The sequence below is a fragment of the Sorex fumeus genome, unplaced genomic scaffold (genome assembly GCF_029834395.1).
Source record: "Sorex fumeus unplaced genomic scaffold, SorFum_2.1 ptg000010l, whole genome shotgun sequence".
Classification (NCBI taxonomy): domain Eukaryota; kingdom Metazoa; phylum Chordata; class Mammalia; order Eulipotyphla; family Soricidae; genus Sorex; species Sorex fumeus.
In genome coordinates, this window is record NW_026606067.1 from 27,459,293 (window position 1) to 27,479,364 (window position 20,072).

A 20,072-nucleotide genomic window follows, 5' to 3' on the forward strand; every position below is an offset into this window, starting at 1 on the left:
TGTACAAACAAAAGATGTAAAGCCCTCTCCTCGGAGGATGCTTTTTCTAGAACAAAATATCATCCTTTTAGGAGATCCATCCAAAGGTAGAATTCCATCTAAGAGTTTATTTCTCCTTTTCTTAGTGGATATCAATTTAAACAGTCATCTTAAATTTACTTCTTAATAATATTTCTAGTCATTTTGTATGCACCCAATAAGACAATAAGAGACATATTAAGCTTAAAGGGTAGCTATCCTGGTGACATCTTGCTATATATCCTTGAGATATATATATATATATATATATATATATATATATATATATAGTCGATCACGACCATCTTGTTGTTTGTCGATTGCCTCGAGCAGGACCCAGTAACGTCTCCTTCATCCTAGCCCTGAGAATTTTTTAAAAAGTGCCATATTCAAGGCTTTTTCAGGGTTAGGAGAATGACACCCATAATTGTTACTGGTATTTCGCATATTGGGTAAGCCACGGGGAGTTTGCCAGACTCTGCCGATATATATCAGACTACAGTCCTCTGGCCAGGTTAGTTTTTTCTAACATCAGCAGGGTCCTCATCCAGTTACTTCTTTTTTGGTCATGATTGCTCTTAACTTATTTTAAGTTTTACGGTTCTTGGCCTGTATCTTTTCAATGCCAAATTAGCTTACAACTTGTGCCTTGCCAATGCCTTGGTAATTTATGGCTATCCCTGGGTCCATCCAAGTCCCTCCTTGGAACCCTCCTTTTGGGGTATTAGGAACTAAGAGAAACTGAGGCTTAAGGCAAGTAAATATAACAGATGCCCAGGAGTAAATATTATTCAGGGTCAATTAATTCCCAAGTTACAAAAGCATAGTGTCAGCTGTCTTCCTGTGTCTATACAAAAATTATTGCTCTAAAGTAAACGTTACAAAGTACATCAAGGAAAGGAAAAAACAATAGTACACTTGCATATACAAAATCCAGAATCTTTAGAAGAATCTGACTATATAAGTCACAGTGTCTGATTTGGGGATATAAGTTGATTAATGGATACGGGAAGCTGAGTACAAAGGAGAAGTTAAAGATAAACAGAGCAATGGGAGTGACTTGGGAGCACTGTGATGGCTGTTATTCAATAAACTCCTTGCAGTGGAGGAGAAAGGACAAAGCAATGTTATCCAACACTATCTTCAATGGCATTACTTTAATAGCAAGAAAAATAAAAGCAAATTACAACAAACTAAAACGCTTCTCAACAGTGAAAGAAACTATGATTAAAACAAAAAGACATCAACTGAATGTGTAAAAAATATTTGCAGACAATATATCTAACAGATGATTAATATTTAGGATTTATAAGAACTTCCAAAACTGGACAATAAGACAAGCCCATGAAAAACGTAGAGAAGAGCTTGGTAATCAGTTTTACAAAGGAATGCAGTTACATGAAAATTTGTTCATCATCACTTATTATCAGTAAACGAATACAAATTAACCCATCCTTTGTGGGAAGTCGTATGGAAATTCTTTCAACAATTGAAAACAACTACCATATGATTCAGTAATTTTATCCCTAGGTATCTATCTCAAAAAACAAAAGACACTCAAAACAATTCATGCACAATTTCTTTATTGTAGTGCTATTTCAATAACGTCATCTGGAAATCATTGAGGTGCCCAGTAACATATATGTAGATAAGAATATCACTTGGCTATAAGAAGAGGAGAAATGCCACATTTGTTATAGCGTAATTTAACTGGAGAAACTCATGTTAAGCAATAGAAGTCAGAAAGAGAAAGGCAGCTACGGGATGACTTTACTTATTAATTGGTTCATAAAGAAACAAAACATGCAGACACAATGTCAACTAAAACAAACCCTTAGGCTCTGCAAAAAGGATCCGATGATGTGTGTGGAGGGATACTTGCAGTTTCTCTTCCTTCTTTCCTTCCTTCCTTCCTTCTTTCCTTCCTTCCTTCCTTCCTTCCTTCCTTCCTTCCTTCCTTCCTTCCTTCCTTCCTTCCTTCCTTCCTTCCTTCCTTCCTTCTCTATCTCTTCCTCTCTTCCTCTTTTTCTCTCTTTCTTTCTTCCTTTCGTCACACCTGAAGATGCACGGGGGTTACTCCTGGCTTTGCACTCAAGAATAACTCCTGGCGGTGCTCAGGGGGCCATATGGGATTCTGGGAATGGATTCTGGGTTGGCCACGTGCAATAAAATCATCCTACCCATTGTACTATCACTCCAGCCCTGACACTTGAATTTTAGGGATTGCACCTTTTAACTGTAATATATGTAAAAAATGTAAACGGTAAGGCAATGCTATTTCAACAGAAACAAATTATAACATAAATCTTTTACAAGTACCCTGACCTTATTTTAAAATTTCCTCTTTCCTTTATACAAAAACCAGTTATTAACTTATTTTTGCTTTAGGGCTGGAGTGATAGCACAGCGGTAGGGCGTTTGCCTTGCACGCAGCCAACATGGCCAACCCGAGTTTGATTCCTCCGCCCTCTCAGAGAGCCCAGCAAGCTACCGAGAGTATCTCGCCCTCACGGCAGAGCCTGGCAAGCTCCCCGTGATGTATTCGATATGCCAGACACAGTAACAACAAAGTCTCCAATGGAGACGTTACTGGGCCCGCTTGAGCAAATCGATGATCAACGAGAGGGCCTTTACTTTACTTACTTTGCTTTAGTATTGGATATTGGCCTATATTAATAAATTAAAGATATAAATTTTAGTATTCCATATTTGTAGAATTAATTAGCTTTATTTTAAAGCTAATTTGTACTTGTTAATAAAAATTACATGTGCAACAAACAGAAATACAGATATATTTAGTGAAGTAAAATCTTAAAATAATCCAGTGAAGATCAAACCTGCAAATTATTTAATATGCACATAATTAATTGCCAAACTTTTTATTGTAAAATTTAAACCTATTCTAGCTATTTAGTTTTGAAGTGCTAGGTACATTAAGTGAAAGATGTGAGAAATCAATATTATCCTTCTGGCATTTTTGTTTTAGCTACATGTTCGCTTTCTTACTCAGTATGTAAGAGCTACTGATATTTTGCCTTGATCTATAGAAAAATAAATATTCTATAAAGACAAATCTATTAATTAGAGAGCTTCACATCTTTCCTTTTTGTTAGTGTAATCTTTAAATTGATTTTCCCAATCCACCATGTAATTGTTCCAGCGATGAAATCCTGCTTTCCACTCTCGTTCTGCTTGATCAATGTTTCCTATAAAACATGGAACACATTTAATTAATCTAATTTTTAACCTGTTTACATAAATTGAAAAATTACTTTGATTACAGATGTCATTTTCTTCAAGAGCAATGTCCCCAAATTTTTAATTATACTTTTTATCAGTTTATTTTGCTGTCTGAAGACATTTAATAAATTTTTCAATCATTATATGAAAATGTGAATATTTATGTGAATACTTAATAGAATATGTAAACAGAAAAATCAAAATTAAGTGCAGGCATTGTATTGTCAAATTATTTTAACATTACATATAAATGCTACGTTACTTTTGTGACACATATTCACAGCTAAAATCTTATTTAATGAATATAATTTACATAATAGCTGAATATTACTAATGATGAAAATATCCACATGCAAAATCTCATTAAGACACCAAAAGATTGTGATTATCTTTCTATATAGATGCTACACTTTCCCTATACTAATATTTTTAATGCAAAGTAATGCTTATCAATTTAAGTAGTATTATGGATTTGTCATGGGAGAAGAGTTTATATATCAGGAACAATGTAAGGCAATGAACCATAAAAGTCTATGTAATATAAAAATCTTCACATATTAAATAATATAAAAGTGTATTTTACTAAAACTGAAATTTTGGAACAGTATGAAATCTTAAATTATCACCTTTTAAAACATATATTCATATTTCTAATATAAATACATATGATGAGGACAAAGTGGTTTAAAGTATTTAAATCTATAACTATGTAATTGATTGGTACTTTAAATTGAATACTTTAAAATTTTGAAATAGTGTTTATCTAAGAGCAAAATATTAACTTATTCCAAGTACATAAGTTGTATGCTGACAATTTGCAATATAACACTCCATTTGTAATGTTTAAAATTAATTTTAAGTTTGTAACATATTAATTTGAAGAGAATTGTATTATTTTTACTTTTTATATGACATATGTAGATATACTTATATTTGAGAAAGGATCCATTTTTTTAATTTATACTATTAAGAGAAGAGCATATTCAGTGTGTAATTTTTATAATATATAAAATTACAATTTTTGTACAGTCATCAAAATAATACCTGTATTTTTAAAAAAATTTTTATTAGTGAGATACCATGAGGTACAGTTGTAGACTTTCTAATTTTTGTGCTTGGGTTTCAGTTATACAATGATTGAATACCCATCCCTCCACCAGTACCCATTCTCTACGATCACCAGTTCCAGTATCCCTCCAACTCCCCTTCCCCCATCCCACCATACCACTGTGGCAGGGCATTCCCTTTTGTTATCTCTCTCCTTTTGAGTGCTGTGGTTTGCAAAAGAGACATTGAGTGGCAATCTTCTTAGGAGTATAGTCTACTCTCGTCACGCATTTCCCATCCTGAGTGGAATCTCCCAACACCCTTTATTTGGTGCTCCCTTCTCTATCTGAGCTGCCTTTTCCCTTAGCGTGTGCGGCTGTCCTCAAAGCCATGGGGTAATTCTCCTGAATACCTGTAATTTAAGGTTTGCTGGAGCGATAGCACAGCAGGTAGGGCATTCGCCTTACACGCGGCCAACATGGCTGACCCGAGTTCGATTCCTCCGCCCCTCTTGGAGAGCCCGGCAAGCTACCGAGAGTATTCGATATGCCAGACACGGTAACAACAAAGTCTCCAATGGAGACGTTACTGGGCCCGCTCGAGCAAATCGATGATCAACGGGAGGGCCTTTACTTACTTTACTTAGTTCGAGTGTTTTGTTTGGGAGTCATACAGGTATTGCTCATGGCTTACTCCTGTCTCTATGCTCAGGGATCACTCCTAGTGATCATGGGACTATGGGTGTTCATGATACTATGTGTGGTGCCAGGGATCAAACCAGGGTATGCCATGTGAAAGGCTAGCTCTCTACTTGATATATTATTGCTCCAGCGACAATATATACTTGGGTTTTAAATGTATGTGATGATTTGATATTGGAAAAATATTTGAGAATTTATACAAAATATATCTATTTAAGCAAAACTAGTATTATAATCCAATATCTTTAATGATAAAGAATTATTTTAGTAAGCCAAACATTTTTTATGTTGAAAAAGGACTTTAAATATACAAACTATTCATACTCTATGACAGATCGAAATATTGCTTACGTATAAAATCTACTGTCAAGAAAGAAAGGATAATAATTTTTACATAAAAAATTGAAAATTTAAAATTTAGGCCATCCATGAATTTTAGTATTTCCATCAATGGTCCTAGAAATGATTTTCCATACTAATACATGCGATTTTACCAAAATCATTTATTTATATAAAATTTATTTCTCTAAGTGCTTTCTAGTGTAGAAAAATTCTGTAAACACGAATATATTTTTCTAGAATTATTGAACATTGTCATTGTCAGATACAATGACAACTGAAATCATTATTTTCTAACAAAATTCGGAATTGAACACAACATAGTAAAGTTAATAAATATTTGAATCCAGTGATGATATAAACCAATGCCCAAATTAGGAGTTATTCTCCCCTCCTATTTTCCGATTTTTCTCTTTCATTTCAAGTTATTTTCTTAATATCTGTACTAATTATAGTCACATACAACTATTTTATGCAACTTTCAATACCAGAAACATTATAGATGTAGTCACACAATTTAAATGTGCTGCAATATAACAAAGTGGTTATAGAATTATATTTTATTAGAAATAATATATTTAAAAGTTGACAGATAAAAGACAATTTTAGTACTTTGTTTATTCTGTAGTTAATAAGAATAAATTATTTCTTGAAATATACTTTAAACTCTTCCAATAAAACCCACTAAAACTCAAGCAAAACAGGTGTCCTACCTCATAAACTTAAGCACGTGCAAGATTTTTATGAAACAAAATATTTTTAAAGAAGTTAATATATCTTTTTCATGATTTCAGAAGATAGATGAAAATTTTCCTGCTTGACATTGTTTCTCCACATGTTCAGTGATGAACAACTGACCACAAATATAATGATATAGCAATATTTATCACTGTCCTTTAATTATTTCTTAATAATAAGGATAAAAAAATTCTGCATGTACATAAGTAAAAAAATTTCACATTTTCATTGGAAATAGATGCAATAAAATATTTTATTTGATTTAAATTTATACTTATTTTTCACTTATTTTAGTTATCATATTTAATTGAAGGTGTTTTGCATTACATAAGTTTAAGTTAGATTGCATGTGTTTATGTTTCATTAAAAACAGCATGAAAAATCAATTATCTTCCTCACAATATTATTGCTTCTTAACCTGATTTACTGATATCCACCACTGCATCTGAATCTTCAAAATCATCACTTTACTTATTCCTGATGAACCCCCAAGCTCTGTTGGCTTAAAACCAGAAAACGACTGTTGATGTTATGGGGTGTTGCTCCTACTTATCCATTGTACGTGTGTGTGTTTCTGCTTGTTTGTTTTGGAGCCACAGCCTGCAGTTTTCAGGGCTTAGCCCTGGCTGTGTGCAAAGGGATCATCCTTTGTGGGGCTTGGGGGGGCCACATGTGCCGGATGTGGAACTCAGGTTGGTCATGTGCACAGCTATTGCTTTATTGTACTGCTAGTGTGGCTTCACTGTTCACATATTTCAAAAAATATATTGGTTTAAAACTATAAACATTTTTTAAATTTTGCGTTCTTTATGAAAATGTATTTTACATTTTGTAAAAGATAAAAATTAGGCATGAATGAAAAAATTTTATTTATGTCAAATTCTGACAGATTGAAAATTTTTCATGTGGTATGAAAAAAATACAGTGTAGTTCTTATTCTTAAAAAATTAAGGGAAGAATAGTAATTTTCAAAAATAACATGCACACAAAATTATTTACATTATATTGTAAAATACATTAACATTTAATATAATTCAGATTATTGTCCAACTTAAAAGGTGATAGTTCAGTATGACAGTTATTGCTGGAAATGATCACTCTGGACAAGAACTGAGTGTTGAATGTAGGTAAAGGTATATACCTTTCAGCATCTGTATTGAAAACCATAATTGCCTAAAGGAGAGAGAAAGGGGTGAGGGGATCATTGCCAGTCATATGGACGGCCGGGGTAGGAGGGAAACTAGGGACATTGGTGGTAAAGGGAATGGGTGTCGGAACAGTGTATGACTAAAACCCAATCATAAGCAACCTTGTAACTGTGTACCTCACTGTGATTCAATTAAAGTAAAATAAATAAATAAAAAGCGTTAGTTCTCTAACTATAACTATACCTATTTGAGTATATATCTTATTGAGATAAAATTGGCATAGAACATTCCATGACACAATATTTGATATTTGAATATATTTAAAAAATAGATAATGTGTCATTTCACATATTTGCAATCTTTTTCTTGTAATAATAGCACGATTGTTTTCAGCTTCCTCTGCCATACGTTAAAACCAATGAAGTTAAATTGATTTCAGCCATGAAGGATAAATAAGTGAGTTAAGTATTTTGATATGTTTTCTGAATGTAAAACAGAGTCAGTTTTCTCTCTCTCTCTCTCTCTCTCTCTCTCTCTCTCTCTCTCTCTCTCTCTCTCTCTTTCTGTGTGTGTGTGTATCTGTGTGACTGTGTGTCTTTATATAAATGGAGGAAACAGGTTTCCTGTTGGTGATTGACAGAGGAAAGAAAAATAAGTCTGCAAAGCACCTTTTGTGTGATATAAGTTGAGCAGGAATACGTGAAAGCAGTTCAGTGGTGACTGAAAAATTTCTACATAGGACCTGGGCTTCCTTTGAAATATAGCAAAGAATAGTAAGGGTAAGATATGAGGTTGGAAAAGACTTAGAAGATTCTGTGAACAACAAAGAGATCAGGGTAACCTGAACAGTATTGGCAAGGAGAGAGAAATAAAAAGTGAAAGGGAATAAACAGAAAAGTATTGTAAAATAATTCAGAATGTAGTAGGCTATTGTGAGGACTTTGGTTTCTATTCAAACACAAGTGTGAAATAATTAAAGATTTTGTGTAGCATAGTCCTTAAATATTTTTCTTGGTGGTGCTGAAGTACAACTGGTAGGGCATTTGCCTTGCAGGCCTTTGACCTGGGTTCAATCCTTGGTGCCACCTATAGTCCCCTTAGTCAAAATCAGGTGACTTGATAGCCCAACTCCTGTCCCTTAAACTCTCCAAAATTTTCTTACTATTAAATCTGAACATTTTTATTGAAGTAAACCTTAAACAACTTTAAACAACGTTCCCTTCTACAATGTGCCTAATAAGTGCTCATCATCTTAGCTTTCCTAATAGTGTGTTATTTTCCTGAGTGAAATTGAGAATGATCCTACATTTTTATGTCGGTTTGACAGTGACAGCTGTCTTAAAGGTCAAGTGTATGATTAAATTTGGAAAACATATCTTACTACTCTAAACATGAAATAGTGGTATATTAGTATTTAGATTTATCTTACCATCTTTCTAGACTTGACAAGTAATGATGTTTTTTAATTTAATCTAAGACCAAAATAAGAATTATTGGAATGAATTATTGGGTCAAATATGTTTCCCTTTATTGAGAAGAAAAGGTTTGTACGTTTTAGTAAAATCTTATGTAATTGGTGAAGATTATTGATCATATTGGCATTGATATATCTTGGATATATTTCCATTCATTTATAAATGGTTATGCAATGCTATATAATTATACTCATAATATATGAATTTCCCCACTTCAAAAAAATCAGATCAGTGCATTTATGTGCATTAATAGCATCGGCATATTTTAAAATTTTAGTCATAAAATTAAGTGCGAGAACTTATTGTTTAAACAAATTGCAAGTACTCCTACTTGAAAGCACATATTTTTCATATCCAAACCATTGTTCAAGTGGGTTGGATTTCCATCTTAAACATGGTAAGTATATTTCTTATAATAATCCCAATTAGGAAAGGCTGGAGAGACATACCAGTATGTAAGGAATGTGCCTAGCACGTGGCCAGCTTCTCTGACCATCAACACTAAACCTCAGACATTGAACACCACTGGGAATTATCCCTGAATACAAAGCAAGGAGATCCCTGAATACAGAGCAAGCACTGATGACTGCTGGGCACAGCCACCACAAAGAGGAATCCAATCTGTAATTCTTTTCTATATTACTCTATTTGCATATCTCAATTTTAATTTAAAAAATTTATTTTAATGTAGGAGTATTGCTATTTATTCAGCTATTGATTAGGCTGGTTGAATTGGACATGAACTCCACCTTACTTTTTTTTCTCTTTTTTATAAATTTATTTATTGAATCACCAAATTGCAAAGCTTTTGGGTTTAAGTCTCTGTCATACATTGATGAAATACCTGTTCCTTCACGAGTGCCCATTCTCCACCACCAAAAACCCCAGCATACCCCCATCCTACACCCCCCCCCCACCTGCGGGGCAGATGATTTCCACATTACTCTCTCTCTACTTTGATTACATTCAGTATTTCGACACCAGACCCATCATTACTATTTGGGATTTTACCCCAACACTAAGATCTGCCAAAAAGGCAACCATGGACAATTTGTTTTCTATTGCTGATTATGAATAACATATGATGTCGTGCGGCCGCTGCAGTGGCCATGTGATTTTGGAATTTTGAAATTTTAACAACTAAATCTGGAGGCATTTCTGTCAAAACCTTCTGGGTTCTGAGATTTGCTCCTGAGTCTCTAGCATCATGGTTGTTAAGCAGCTTGATCAGGGACCAGAGAGGCCATTCGTGGGTGGTGAACCAGGATCTCATTGAGGCAGGGAAGAAAGGGCCGGTTCCACTCCCATCCCTTGAGCCTCTGCATATCTTGTCACTGCAGTCAACCTGACTGACCAATGGCCTCTGGAGGATGGCAGCCACCGAGCCACCAGGAAGGACAGACCAAGGCACGAAACCTTTCCCACCTGGGGTGGCCTGGTGCCGGTAACCTACTGCAGGGACAGGACGCATTTCTGTCAAAAGCCACTGGGTTCTGATATTTGTTTCTGACTCTCTGGGATCATGGACGCTAAGCAGTTTGATCAGAAACCATAGAATTCTTGCCTCCAATTACATAGCTGAGGCAGAGGTGGTTTCTTTGTGTGTCTCCTACATGCCTAACTTTTTCTTTTTCTTTTTGGGTCACATCCGGCAATGCACAGGGGTTACTCCTGGCTCTGCACCCAGGAATTACTCCTGGTGGTGCTCAGGGGACCATATGGGATGCTGGGAATTGAACCCGGGTTGACCGCGTGCAAGGCAAATGCACTACCCGCTGTGCTATCAATTCCGCCCCCCCCCCCCCACATGCCTAACTTTTGGCTGTCTACTTTCTTGGGAAACTTGGTCCCAAGTGGTTGGGGTCTGGCCAAAGGCAGAGCAGCAATTTTGGGTTATCTAGAAGTCTGAAGGCACCATCATGTTGCTGAAGCTCTTGCCTCATAAATATAGATTGACCTGCTGGTGGCACCATACCCGAATTTCTCAATTTTTAAAAGCAATAGTTAATGAAAAGTTTAGACCAGATTATCTAAATAATTCCAAAATTTTACTGATGACTAAATTTTTGATGTATTACGGTTTGAAAAACATAAGGTATGATAACTTGTGCTCTTGATTTTTTCATCACTCTAAACTATCTATTCACTATCACTATCACTGTCCATCTGTTGTTCATCGTTTTGCTCAAGCGGTCCCAGTAACATTGTGAGACTTGTTGTTACTGTGTTTGGCATATCAAATACGTCCCGGGTAGCTTGCCAGGCTTTGCCATGCAGGTGAGATAGTCTCGGTAGTTTGCTGGGCTCTCTGAAAGGGGTGGAGGAATCGAACCTGGGTCGGTAGCAAATTATCTATTCATAAATTAAAAAAACATTATTTTAAAACTGGGTTGTTTAAATTTAAATGAATTATTGTCAACACAATATTGATGAATAATTTTGATATGCACTTCCAGTAAGATTTACAAATATTTTATATAATTTTGAGATGTATATGAAGGAAAATTATAAAGATAAAAGTATGCTTTAAAACATACAAAACTCCCTCAGAAAGTGATAATAAGCTGGAGCAAGTTATATTATTTCCAAAAAATCTAGAAGATTGTTCAGCACTTCAGGCAGGAGTAGAAGCTAGACAAAGATTTGGGGGATCGTTTATTCAATATTACATTCAGCAGTTAGGTTTTTAAATGTAAAAATTTTGAAATATATCTTTAAAAGTTCAATATTTAAAGTTTGTTTAAATATTCTACAAAGAAATAATCATCCATATCAAGAGAGGGTTTCGGCAGGGTGATACCATTTCACCAAAACTCTTCAGTGCCACCCTCGAGAACATCATGCGACGACTGGAATGGGAAAGCATGGGAATGAAGATAGATGGTCGGCAACTACACCACCTCCGCTTTACTGATGACATCGTTCTAATAACACCAAACATCAGCCAAGCGGCACAAATGCTGAACGACTTTGACCGTGAATGTGGAAAGGTCAGACTACAGCTGAATCTTATGAAGACAATGTTTATGAGAAACAGCCTTGTTCCTGACGCTCCATTCACTCTCAACGGAACCACCATCTCTGAATGCTACAGTTATATATACCTAGGTCGAGAAATCAACATGATGAATGACCTGGCACCTGAGTTGCGCAGGAGGAAGAGAGCGGCTTGGAATTCCTTCAAGAACATTGAAGAAATAACTAAAAGGACAAAGAACCTCCAGCTACGAGCACATCTCTTTGATTCCACCATTCTTCCTGCATTAACATATGCCTCAGAGACCTGGACCCTACGAAAACAGGATGAGAATGCTACTCGGGTCTCTTAAAGAAGAATCGAAAGAGCTATGCTTGGAATATCACGATTCACTGAAATGAGAGATAGAATCCGGAGTTCTGATCTTCGTCAACGCTCAAGAATCAGGGACGCTGTCTCATTTGCCAAGACATCAAAAATCAGATGGGCTGGACACGTAATGAGGTTTACAGACAACCACTGGACTAGAGCCATTACTGATTGGATTCCATGGTCAGACTTCTTCGTCAAGACCCTGAATGATCAGTTTGAGGCTCTGCATGATCTTAGAACGAACAGATACCATTGGGTTACGCTAGCACGCAACCAGGATGAATGGAGACGTTACTGGCACCCGCTCAAGTAAATCGATGAATAACGGGGATTAAGTGATTAAGTGATCTTTAAAAGTTCTTATATTTAAATTTCCTTTCATCAAGAAACTAATTGCAATGACTTCATGGTCTTGAACCAGGACCCTCATTTTGATTTTTAATATAAAAATTAATAATTTTAAAGTCCTCTTCATCCTTTTCATTTTCCTCCAATAACTATCTCTTTAAAAATACTTTGGGCTGGTGTGATAGCACAGTGGGTAGGGCATTTGCCTTGCACACGGCTCACCCAGGTTTGATTCCCAGCATCCCATTCCCCTGAGCACCGCCAGTAGTTCCTGAGTGCATGAGCTAGGAGTAACCCCTGTGCATCACCGGGTGTGACCCAGAAAACAAAAAACAAAAAACAAAAACTTAATATGTCATTTATGTTACGCTAAATTGTACCTTTCTCATCTTTTGTCAGATTAAACATGTTATTTCATTGTTATTCATACAGGGAAGAAACAAGGGCAGTACTGTAAGTCTGCCAAGGGAAGACAAAGCCCATCTCTGAATTTATATTATATATTATGTCACAGAACATTTGATAAACACACAGACCACTCGTATATCAGAAGCATCTCCCAAACAGATGGAGTACATAATTACAATTTTTGTGAGAAATACCTGGCAACAAAAGGCATATTAAACAATCAAATATAGTTCTGATATGTGCATGTTTGACTTAAATGAACATCCAAACGCTCTACACTAGAAACTAGAAACATCTACTGTATTATTATACAAAACAATGCTAAAAATTATAGATGTACAATTGTAAAGTCTAAGGTAACTTGATTGCAAAGTGTCTTATGGTTGAAAATCAATTAAGTTTATTTAAAAAATATAAAAAATAAATATAAATATATTTATTTTTAAATAAAAATAAAAATAAATATAAAATAAATTCATTTCATTTCATTTCATTTCATCATCCTGTTAATCGTCGATTGCCTCGAGCAGGCCCCAGTAACGTCTCTTTCATCCTAGCCCTGAGATTATATTCACGGCTCTTTAGGAGAATGAGACCCATCATTGTTACTGGTATTTGGCATATTTGGTAGGCCACGGGGAGTTTGCCAGACTCTGCCCTGTGGGCAGGCTACATTCGATAGCCTGCAATAAAATAAATATAAAATAAAAAAAATAGAAAATGTTATTTTTAAAATATTTGACCACCTCTGGCAGTGTGCTGGACTTAATCCTGGCTTTATACTCGTTTTATTCCTGGAAATGTACTAAGAACCATTTAGGGTACAATAGTTTGAACCCAAGTTGTCTATATGCAAAGCAAGGTCCATACCTACTATACTACTTTTCCTAACTCTACAATTCTTCTTGCTGTAAAACTTTGAAATAATAAAATAATCGGAAGGAGTCTTCCCACTATTTAATTTTAAAATTCTTATTAGTTATGTCTGGGATAGTCTATCCTTCCTTACTTTTAACAATACAATCAGTAAATTATCAAAATAAAATACACATACATACCTGTCATTTCCAATACTTTGGGAAAAAACAATTTCCAAAATCGACATTGTTGAGCACGTAGTTTTGTGTTTACTCTTGGTGCCTCTGTACTTAAAGTTAAATATTTTTGGTCAGTGATTTTAAAGACAGGCCATCTTGTACTACTGTTCTGGATCCCATCAGGATTTCTAAGAAGATTAAAGAGACACAATATAGGTCTATTTGCTTTTCTGGATTACGCAGAATATTAATTTTTCTAAAAATATTTACAATAACTTTTAAAAAGCCAGAGAAATTTTGAATTTGTTTTGATTATGTAAGAATTTATCCATATTAAATACATTTTTCATTATAGTGAAAAATTATGTAGCTAAAATTACAAGAGTTGATATTTAAGAAAATTTTCAAGTGCATTTCTTTTAACTATATAAAAACTTATCTAGTCTTTTAATAATGTTAATGTTCTATTCACACTTAAACATGAATAGATTTTATCTTCTCCCTTATTCCAGGCCTAGTCTTTTCACAATGAAAATTAAAACTTATTTATTCAATATTCCTTGCATGTATTTAATTTTTTTTTGTTCCTTTCAACGTTGCCGGAGTTTAGTATCACATACATGGTGTTCTTCTAGAAATTTTGTCTCACTTTTAAGTTAATATTTCATATTAATATTTATTGTTGGTTCCAAAGAAATAGTACAGAGTTAAGGTGCTTGATTACCCCCTTCCAACTTAAATTGTCAGCATTGCATTTGTTTTCTCTAGCACTTCCAGGAGTCTAGGAGTGATTCCTCAGCAGAATCAGGCATAAGCCCTGACTACCATCCTATGTCTCCTGCCTTAACACACACACACACACACACACACACACACACACACACACACACACACACCACACACAATCCATTGTTGAAAAATTCTTTCCTCTTTCCAAAGTTCCCCACTGGGATCTCATAAATGTGCAACTCATATTTTTTCTTATTTTTAGAGATTCTTTTGAATTAAATAATAAGAATTACTGATAATTCTTTAGATTTGCCTTACCTATGTATCTTCCTTACATTTACTCCAGCTATTACTTCTAGCTGGCATCCATTTGGTTGCCAAAATTATGATAATAAGCTAATTCAGAATTTTCACATTCTTTATCATACCAATATTTACTACATTTCATGCTGTGATTCTTTCTTTTCTTTTGTTTGGCATGTTCAGGGCTTACTCCTGGCTCTGTACTTAGGAATCACTCCTGGCAGGTTCTGGGAATCAAACCTGGGTCTTCTGCATGCAGTGTGATTTATAATAGTCAATAACCCTTGACTTACATATTGGGGTTCATTTGCATATCTGTAGCAATCAACAATATATTATTACTCATACCACAGTAACAGAATTTCAAAGAACAAATATTTCTAAAGCAGTTCCATGTATTTCAACATGAATTTTGTGGGTTCATTTTATTTTTATGATTTTATAATTAATCAGACACTACTGTAGTCTTAAGAAATACAAAAAACCCTAAAAAATTTTTTTAAAAAAGGACATTCAAGGAAACAATTCACAAAATCAGGTATAAATAAAGGCACACAAATTGCCAAAAGAGGAATCAGTCACAGTTTTCAAAAAATAAAATTATGTAAGAAGAGAGAGTCTAACTGAAGAAGTAAAATAGGAGATGTAAATTAGAGAAGCTGAGGAAGTTAAAGAAAGTAAACAGAATTTACATATACATAATAAATAACAAGTTAACAAGCTTAGATTTAAAAAATTCCAATCTATATACTTTTGATTATTAGAGAATAGAGAGTAGTATAGAGAACATAAAATGTTTTTTCCCAAAAGTCTCTCTACCAAGTCATTTTCAAAGAGTAGCATTCATCCAGCATGGCTAACTGGAGGCAAATTTTGCCATCAAGGACTTGTATTGAATAAGGAATACAAATTCATATTTTATCATAGAAGCAGATATATTCAAACATGAATTTAGAAACTTTAGACATAAATAGGTTCTTGATGGACTAGTCGGTTTTATGTATAGAAACTAGATGATTTGACAAGAATTATTAATAACCAGAGCTACTCAAGTTAAACCAATATCAGAATATAATTGAAACTTCCTGCTTTAGGGTATTATTTCAAAAGAGGTCATAAAAATTTTCTTCAGATCACAGATGGCACAGTTGTCTAGGTGAATTATGAAGCATCTTTCCTTTTTTTTTTTTAAAGCTTTCAAAACTAATGAGTACAGCTGTTAGAGGCTGGAACTTAAACCAGGAAAAACATTGATCTGATTCAGAACAGTAATTCTTATGTACCTAAATGGCCCACTTTCCTTCTAATTCTGCTCTAATTAGCTTATGGTGCCATTGTAGCTGTTCATTCATTTCTGGCTTCTATAATGGTGACTTAACCAGAGCTGACTTGCACTTGAGTTCAAGATTGAAGCATTAAAGACACTGCGAGAGTTCATTTAACAAACTATCCTATGAAATAACTCATGAAATTTTAACACATTACATAATATAACTTTTTAGTCCATGGATTCAGATATAGCTTTCAAAAAGTGATTTAAGTGGAAATCAAAGAGATGGAACATTTTACCTTATAATTTGAAAAATCTTTATCTTAAAAAAGAGTTAGATATTACAATATTTCTTTCTGTATCAATTAAACATCTTGCTCAATATATTTCCCAGATAAACAATTCTAAAACATAATGTAAAATGTAATCTAAAAACACAAAATATTTTAAATATCTTTACTTCTATATTTTCAAAAACATATTTTCTTACTCAATTAAATATTTCTTTGATAATTCCTAAAAGTTTCTGTGGAACAGGGAAATATACACTCAATTTTTACTATAAAATAATTTTTGCTTTGGATGTGCAAAAATCTTCTAATTTAACTTTCTTCTTATGTGGGTTAAGTAAATTTCTTTTCATTTATCTTGTTTTTGGATTACTCCTGATAGGCTTGGGGGAATCCCATAGGTGCCAACTGAACCTAATTTGGATGCATATAAGGAAAGTCTTTAACTACTTGGCTGTAGCACTATTTTGGAGGGGCATCCTAAATAGGATACTTGGTATCACAAATCAGGGAATTTCTGTCTGTTACCTATGATTCCTCATTACATAATTATCTTGAAGTAATTATTTGTCAGGTTGTTTACAAAACAAATAAAATAAAGACCAGGTTCATAGCTTTCACTTTCACCAGAAATCTTTCATTCATATGAAGTCTCAGAAAATAGTTTGTGTTAGATAATTTTATGTATGTAAATATTTATAAGTATTGATATGTCACACTAAAATAAAATTGTATTTAAATTTAAGATGTATCACTGTTTTAAGAGAATATGAATTTAGAGAAAAATTATTTTATTAATTCAATAAGGGCTTATTTAGTACAAATCATATTATGTTTCTTTGAGTGCTGGGAAATAGAAGACAAAATATGAATTCCTGCCTCTCGCATTTTTCATATGAGTAAGTTAGTCAAAAAAGAAGAAAAATAAGTGAAATAATGTAAATCATATATAAAGATACTAGATTGTAGTGATAATTTCTGAGAGGCAGTGATGAGAGGTGTGTGTTGGATATCATGACTGGATTTTTTCTATAGTTCTTATGAAGTAACGTTTAAATCTATGATTTTTTCACCGTATCTGAGTGTGCTAAGACGTTGACTTGTGCCTCACTTTGAATATCAATATAGAAATTGGGATATTTGTAGAAAGACTTGTAGAAAGATTACTTGATGGTAATTGTGTGATTGTAGCACGGTCCTGTAGCACTGTTCACCGGAGCAGTAACACGGCGGGCAGGGCATTTGCCTTGCACGTGGCGACATGGATTCGCCTCCTCTATCCCTCTCAGAGAGCATGCAAGCTACCGAGAATATCGCCCCCACACGGCAGAGCCTGACAAGCTCCCGGGGCGTATTCAATATGCCAAAAACAGTAACAAGTCTCAAAATGGAGACATTACTGGTGCCTTCTCAAGCAAATTGATGAACAATGGGAAGGCAATGCTACAATGCTACAATACAAATGCATGATGAAGACTTTGAACCAGAGATTACCAGCCTCAACTCTAGAAAAGAAAGGGATGAGGGTAGGATTCAGCAAGTGTAAAATTATTTCATTTATTTTACCTGTATAATAATATTTCAATTAAAATGTACAACTCAAACTCACTTTGATTGCCCCTACTCTTTAAACACGTGGCCATAACTAATAACATGTCAATATTGGATCTCTAACAATGCAGATGCCATGCATTGGGAGCTTCTCACTCTTAGATTCCAGCCTTCCATTGATTGAGAATGATACAAATCCTTTCATTAAAATAAAACTATAATTTAAATCTTAGCACTTAACTGAGTAATTTGAGTTTTTCTAGCAAATCAAAGGACTCCACAAGCATTTTATATTATCTGAAGTGAAAATGACCCTGTAAACTTTTAACATGCAATCGATGTCAGAAGGATAGCTCTTTCAATTCCTCTTTCGGATATCCAAATAGCATTCTCATCCTGTTTTCATAGGCCCCAGGTCCCTGAGACGTGTGCTAGTGCAGGAAGAACAGTGGAGTCAAAAAGATGTGCCTGGAGCCGGAGTTTCTTTGTCCTCTTAGCAACTTCTTTGATGCTCTTAAAGGTGTTCTCTTCCTCCTACACAGTTATAGTGCCAAGTCATTCCCCATGTTGAGTTCTCGACCCTGGTACACATAGCTGCTGCATTCGGAAATGATCGTTCCATTGAGAACAAACGGAACGTCAGGGACTAGTTCATTTTTCATGAGCATTGTCTGTGTGAGATTCAGTTGCAGTCCAACCTTTTGACACTCCCGGTCGGAGTCGGCCAGCATTTGTGCCGATTGGCTAATGTTTGGTGTTATTAGAACAATGTCATTAGTGAAGTGGAGGTGGTGTAGTTGCCAATTGTCTATCTTCACTCCCATTTCTTCCTATTTCAGTTGTTGCATGACATTTTCAAGGGTGGCACTGAAGAATTTCAGTAAGATGGTATCAACCTGCTGAACCCCTCTCTTTACATCAATGATCATTTCCTTGTAGAATGTTGAGATACTGGTTGTGAATTTGTAATACAGGTCAAGGAGGATGCTGATGTACTGAGACTGAACCTGTTTGGTTAGAGCTTCAATGACTGCTTCAGTCTTAACAGAATCAAAGACATTCTTTAAATTGATGAACGTTAGACAGAGCGGCATCTTGAACTCTCACGAAACCTCAATGAGCTTGGTCACCCCATGTGGATATGGTCGATTGTGCCAAATCCTTTTTGGAAACCGGCTTGCTCACATGGTTGTCCTTTGTCTAGTGTTCTGCCTAATCTATTCAGGATGACTCGAGTGAATGACTTGTAGACGATGGACAACAGGCAGATTGGATGATAGTTGCCATTGTCGTGGATGTCTCCCTTCTTATACAGTAGAAAGTTCCTACTAGTTTTCCATTGGGATGGAACCTTGCATTCAGACAGGTAGTGTGTGAAGAGCCGAGCCAGTGCATTGACGAGTACTGGTGGCATATTCTTCAGGTGTCCAGGTCTGACCATGTCTGGACCGGTGATGTATGCTTCTTTATCTATGAAATAAGTGAAATCACATTTCACTCAAGTGAGAGAAGGAATCTGGAGTTCCGACCTCCATTGAGAATCAAGAATTAGGAGCAAGCAGATGCCACTGGGTTACACTAGCATGCGGCAGGGTGAGTGGACATGTTACTGGCGCCCATTTGAGCAAATCGATGATCAACGGGATGACAAGTGATACAAGTGATATCAGAAATCTTTTTAACTGATTGACAGTTTGAAAGTCCTATAACACTACTTTTTTTTTTTGCTTTTTGCTTTTTAGGTCACACCCGGCAATGCAGAGGGATTACTCCTGGCTCTGTGCTCAGGAATTACCCCTGGCAGTGCTAAGGGGATCATGTGGGATGCTGGGAATCGAACCCGGTTGGCCATGTGCAAGGTAAACACCATACCTGCTGTGCTATTGCTCTAGTCCTAACACTACATTTTTAATCTTGGTTTTTGCTTATTTATTTTTTATAAAGGGAAAATGCAGTATTTGATAGGAAAAGAACACTTCTAACTTTAAGGAAGAGAGAAGTAAACATTACAGAAGTCCCCTTTCTGTAACCTAGACCCTCAGTCAATCAGCAAGTAACAAGTAGTGGAAAGTCCCCTAAAC

The 20,072-nt window shown here is 35.1% G+C and overlaps 1 protein-coding gene across 1 annotated transcript in view; it reads right to left on the reverse strand.

The window, feature by feature from the left end:
* Window positions 1-2,627: 2,627 nt before the first annotated feature.
* BCHE (butyrylcholinesterase) overlaps window positions 2,628-20,072 on the reverse strand; it is an 89,146-nt gene continuing 71,701 nt past the window's right edge. The window contains exons 3-4 of the mRNA XM_056110658.1: window positions 13,870-14,036; window positions 2,628-3,224 (exon numbers count right to left, since the gene is read on the reverse strand). Of these exons, the coding sequence (XP_055966633.1) occupies window positions 3,100-3,224; window positions 13,870-14,036 (292 nt within the window). The 3' untranslated portion in view covers window positions 2,628-3,099. The remainder of the gene's footprint in view (window positions 3,225-13,869; window positions 14,037-20,072) is intronic.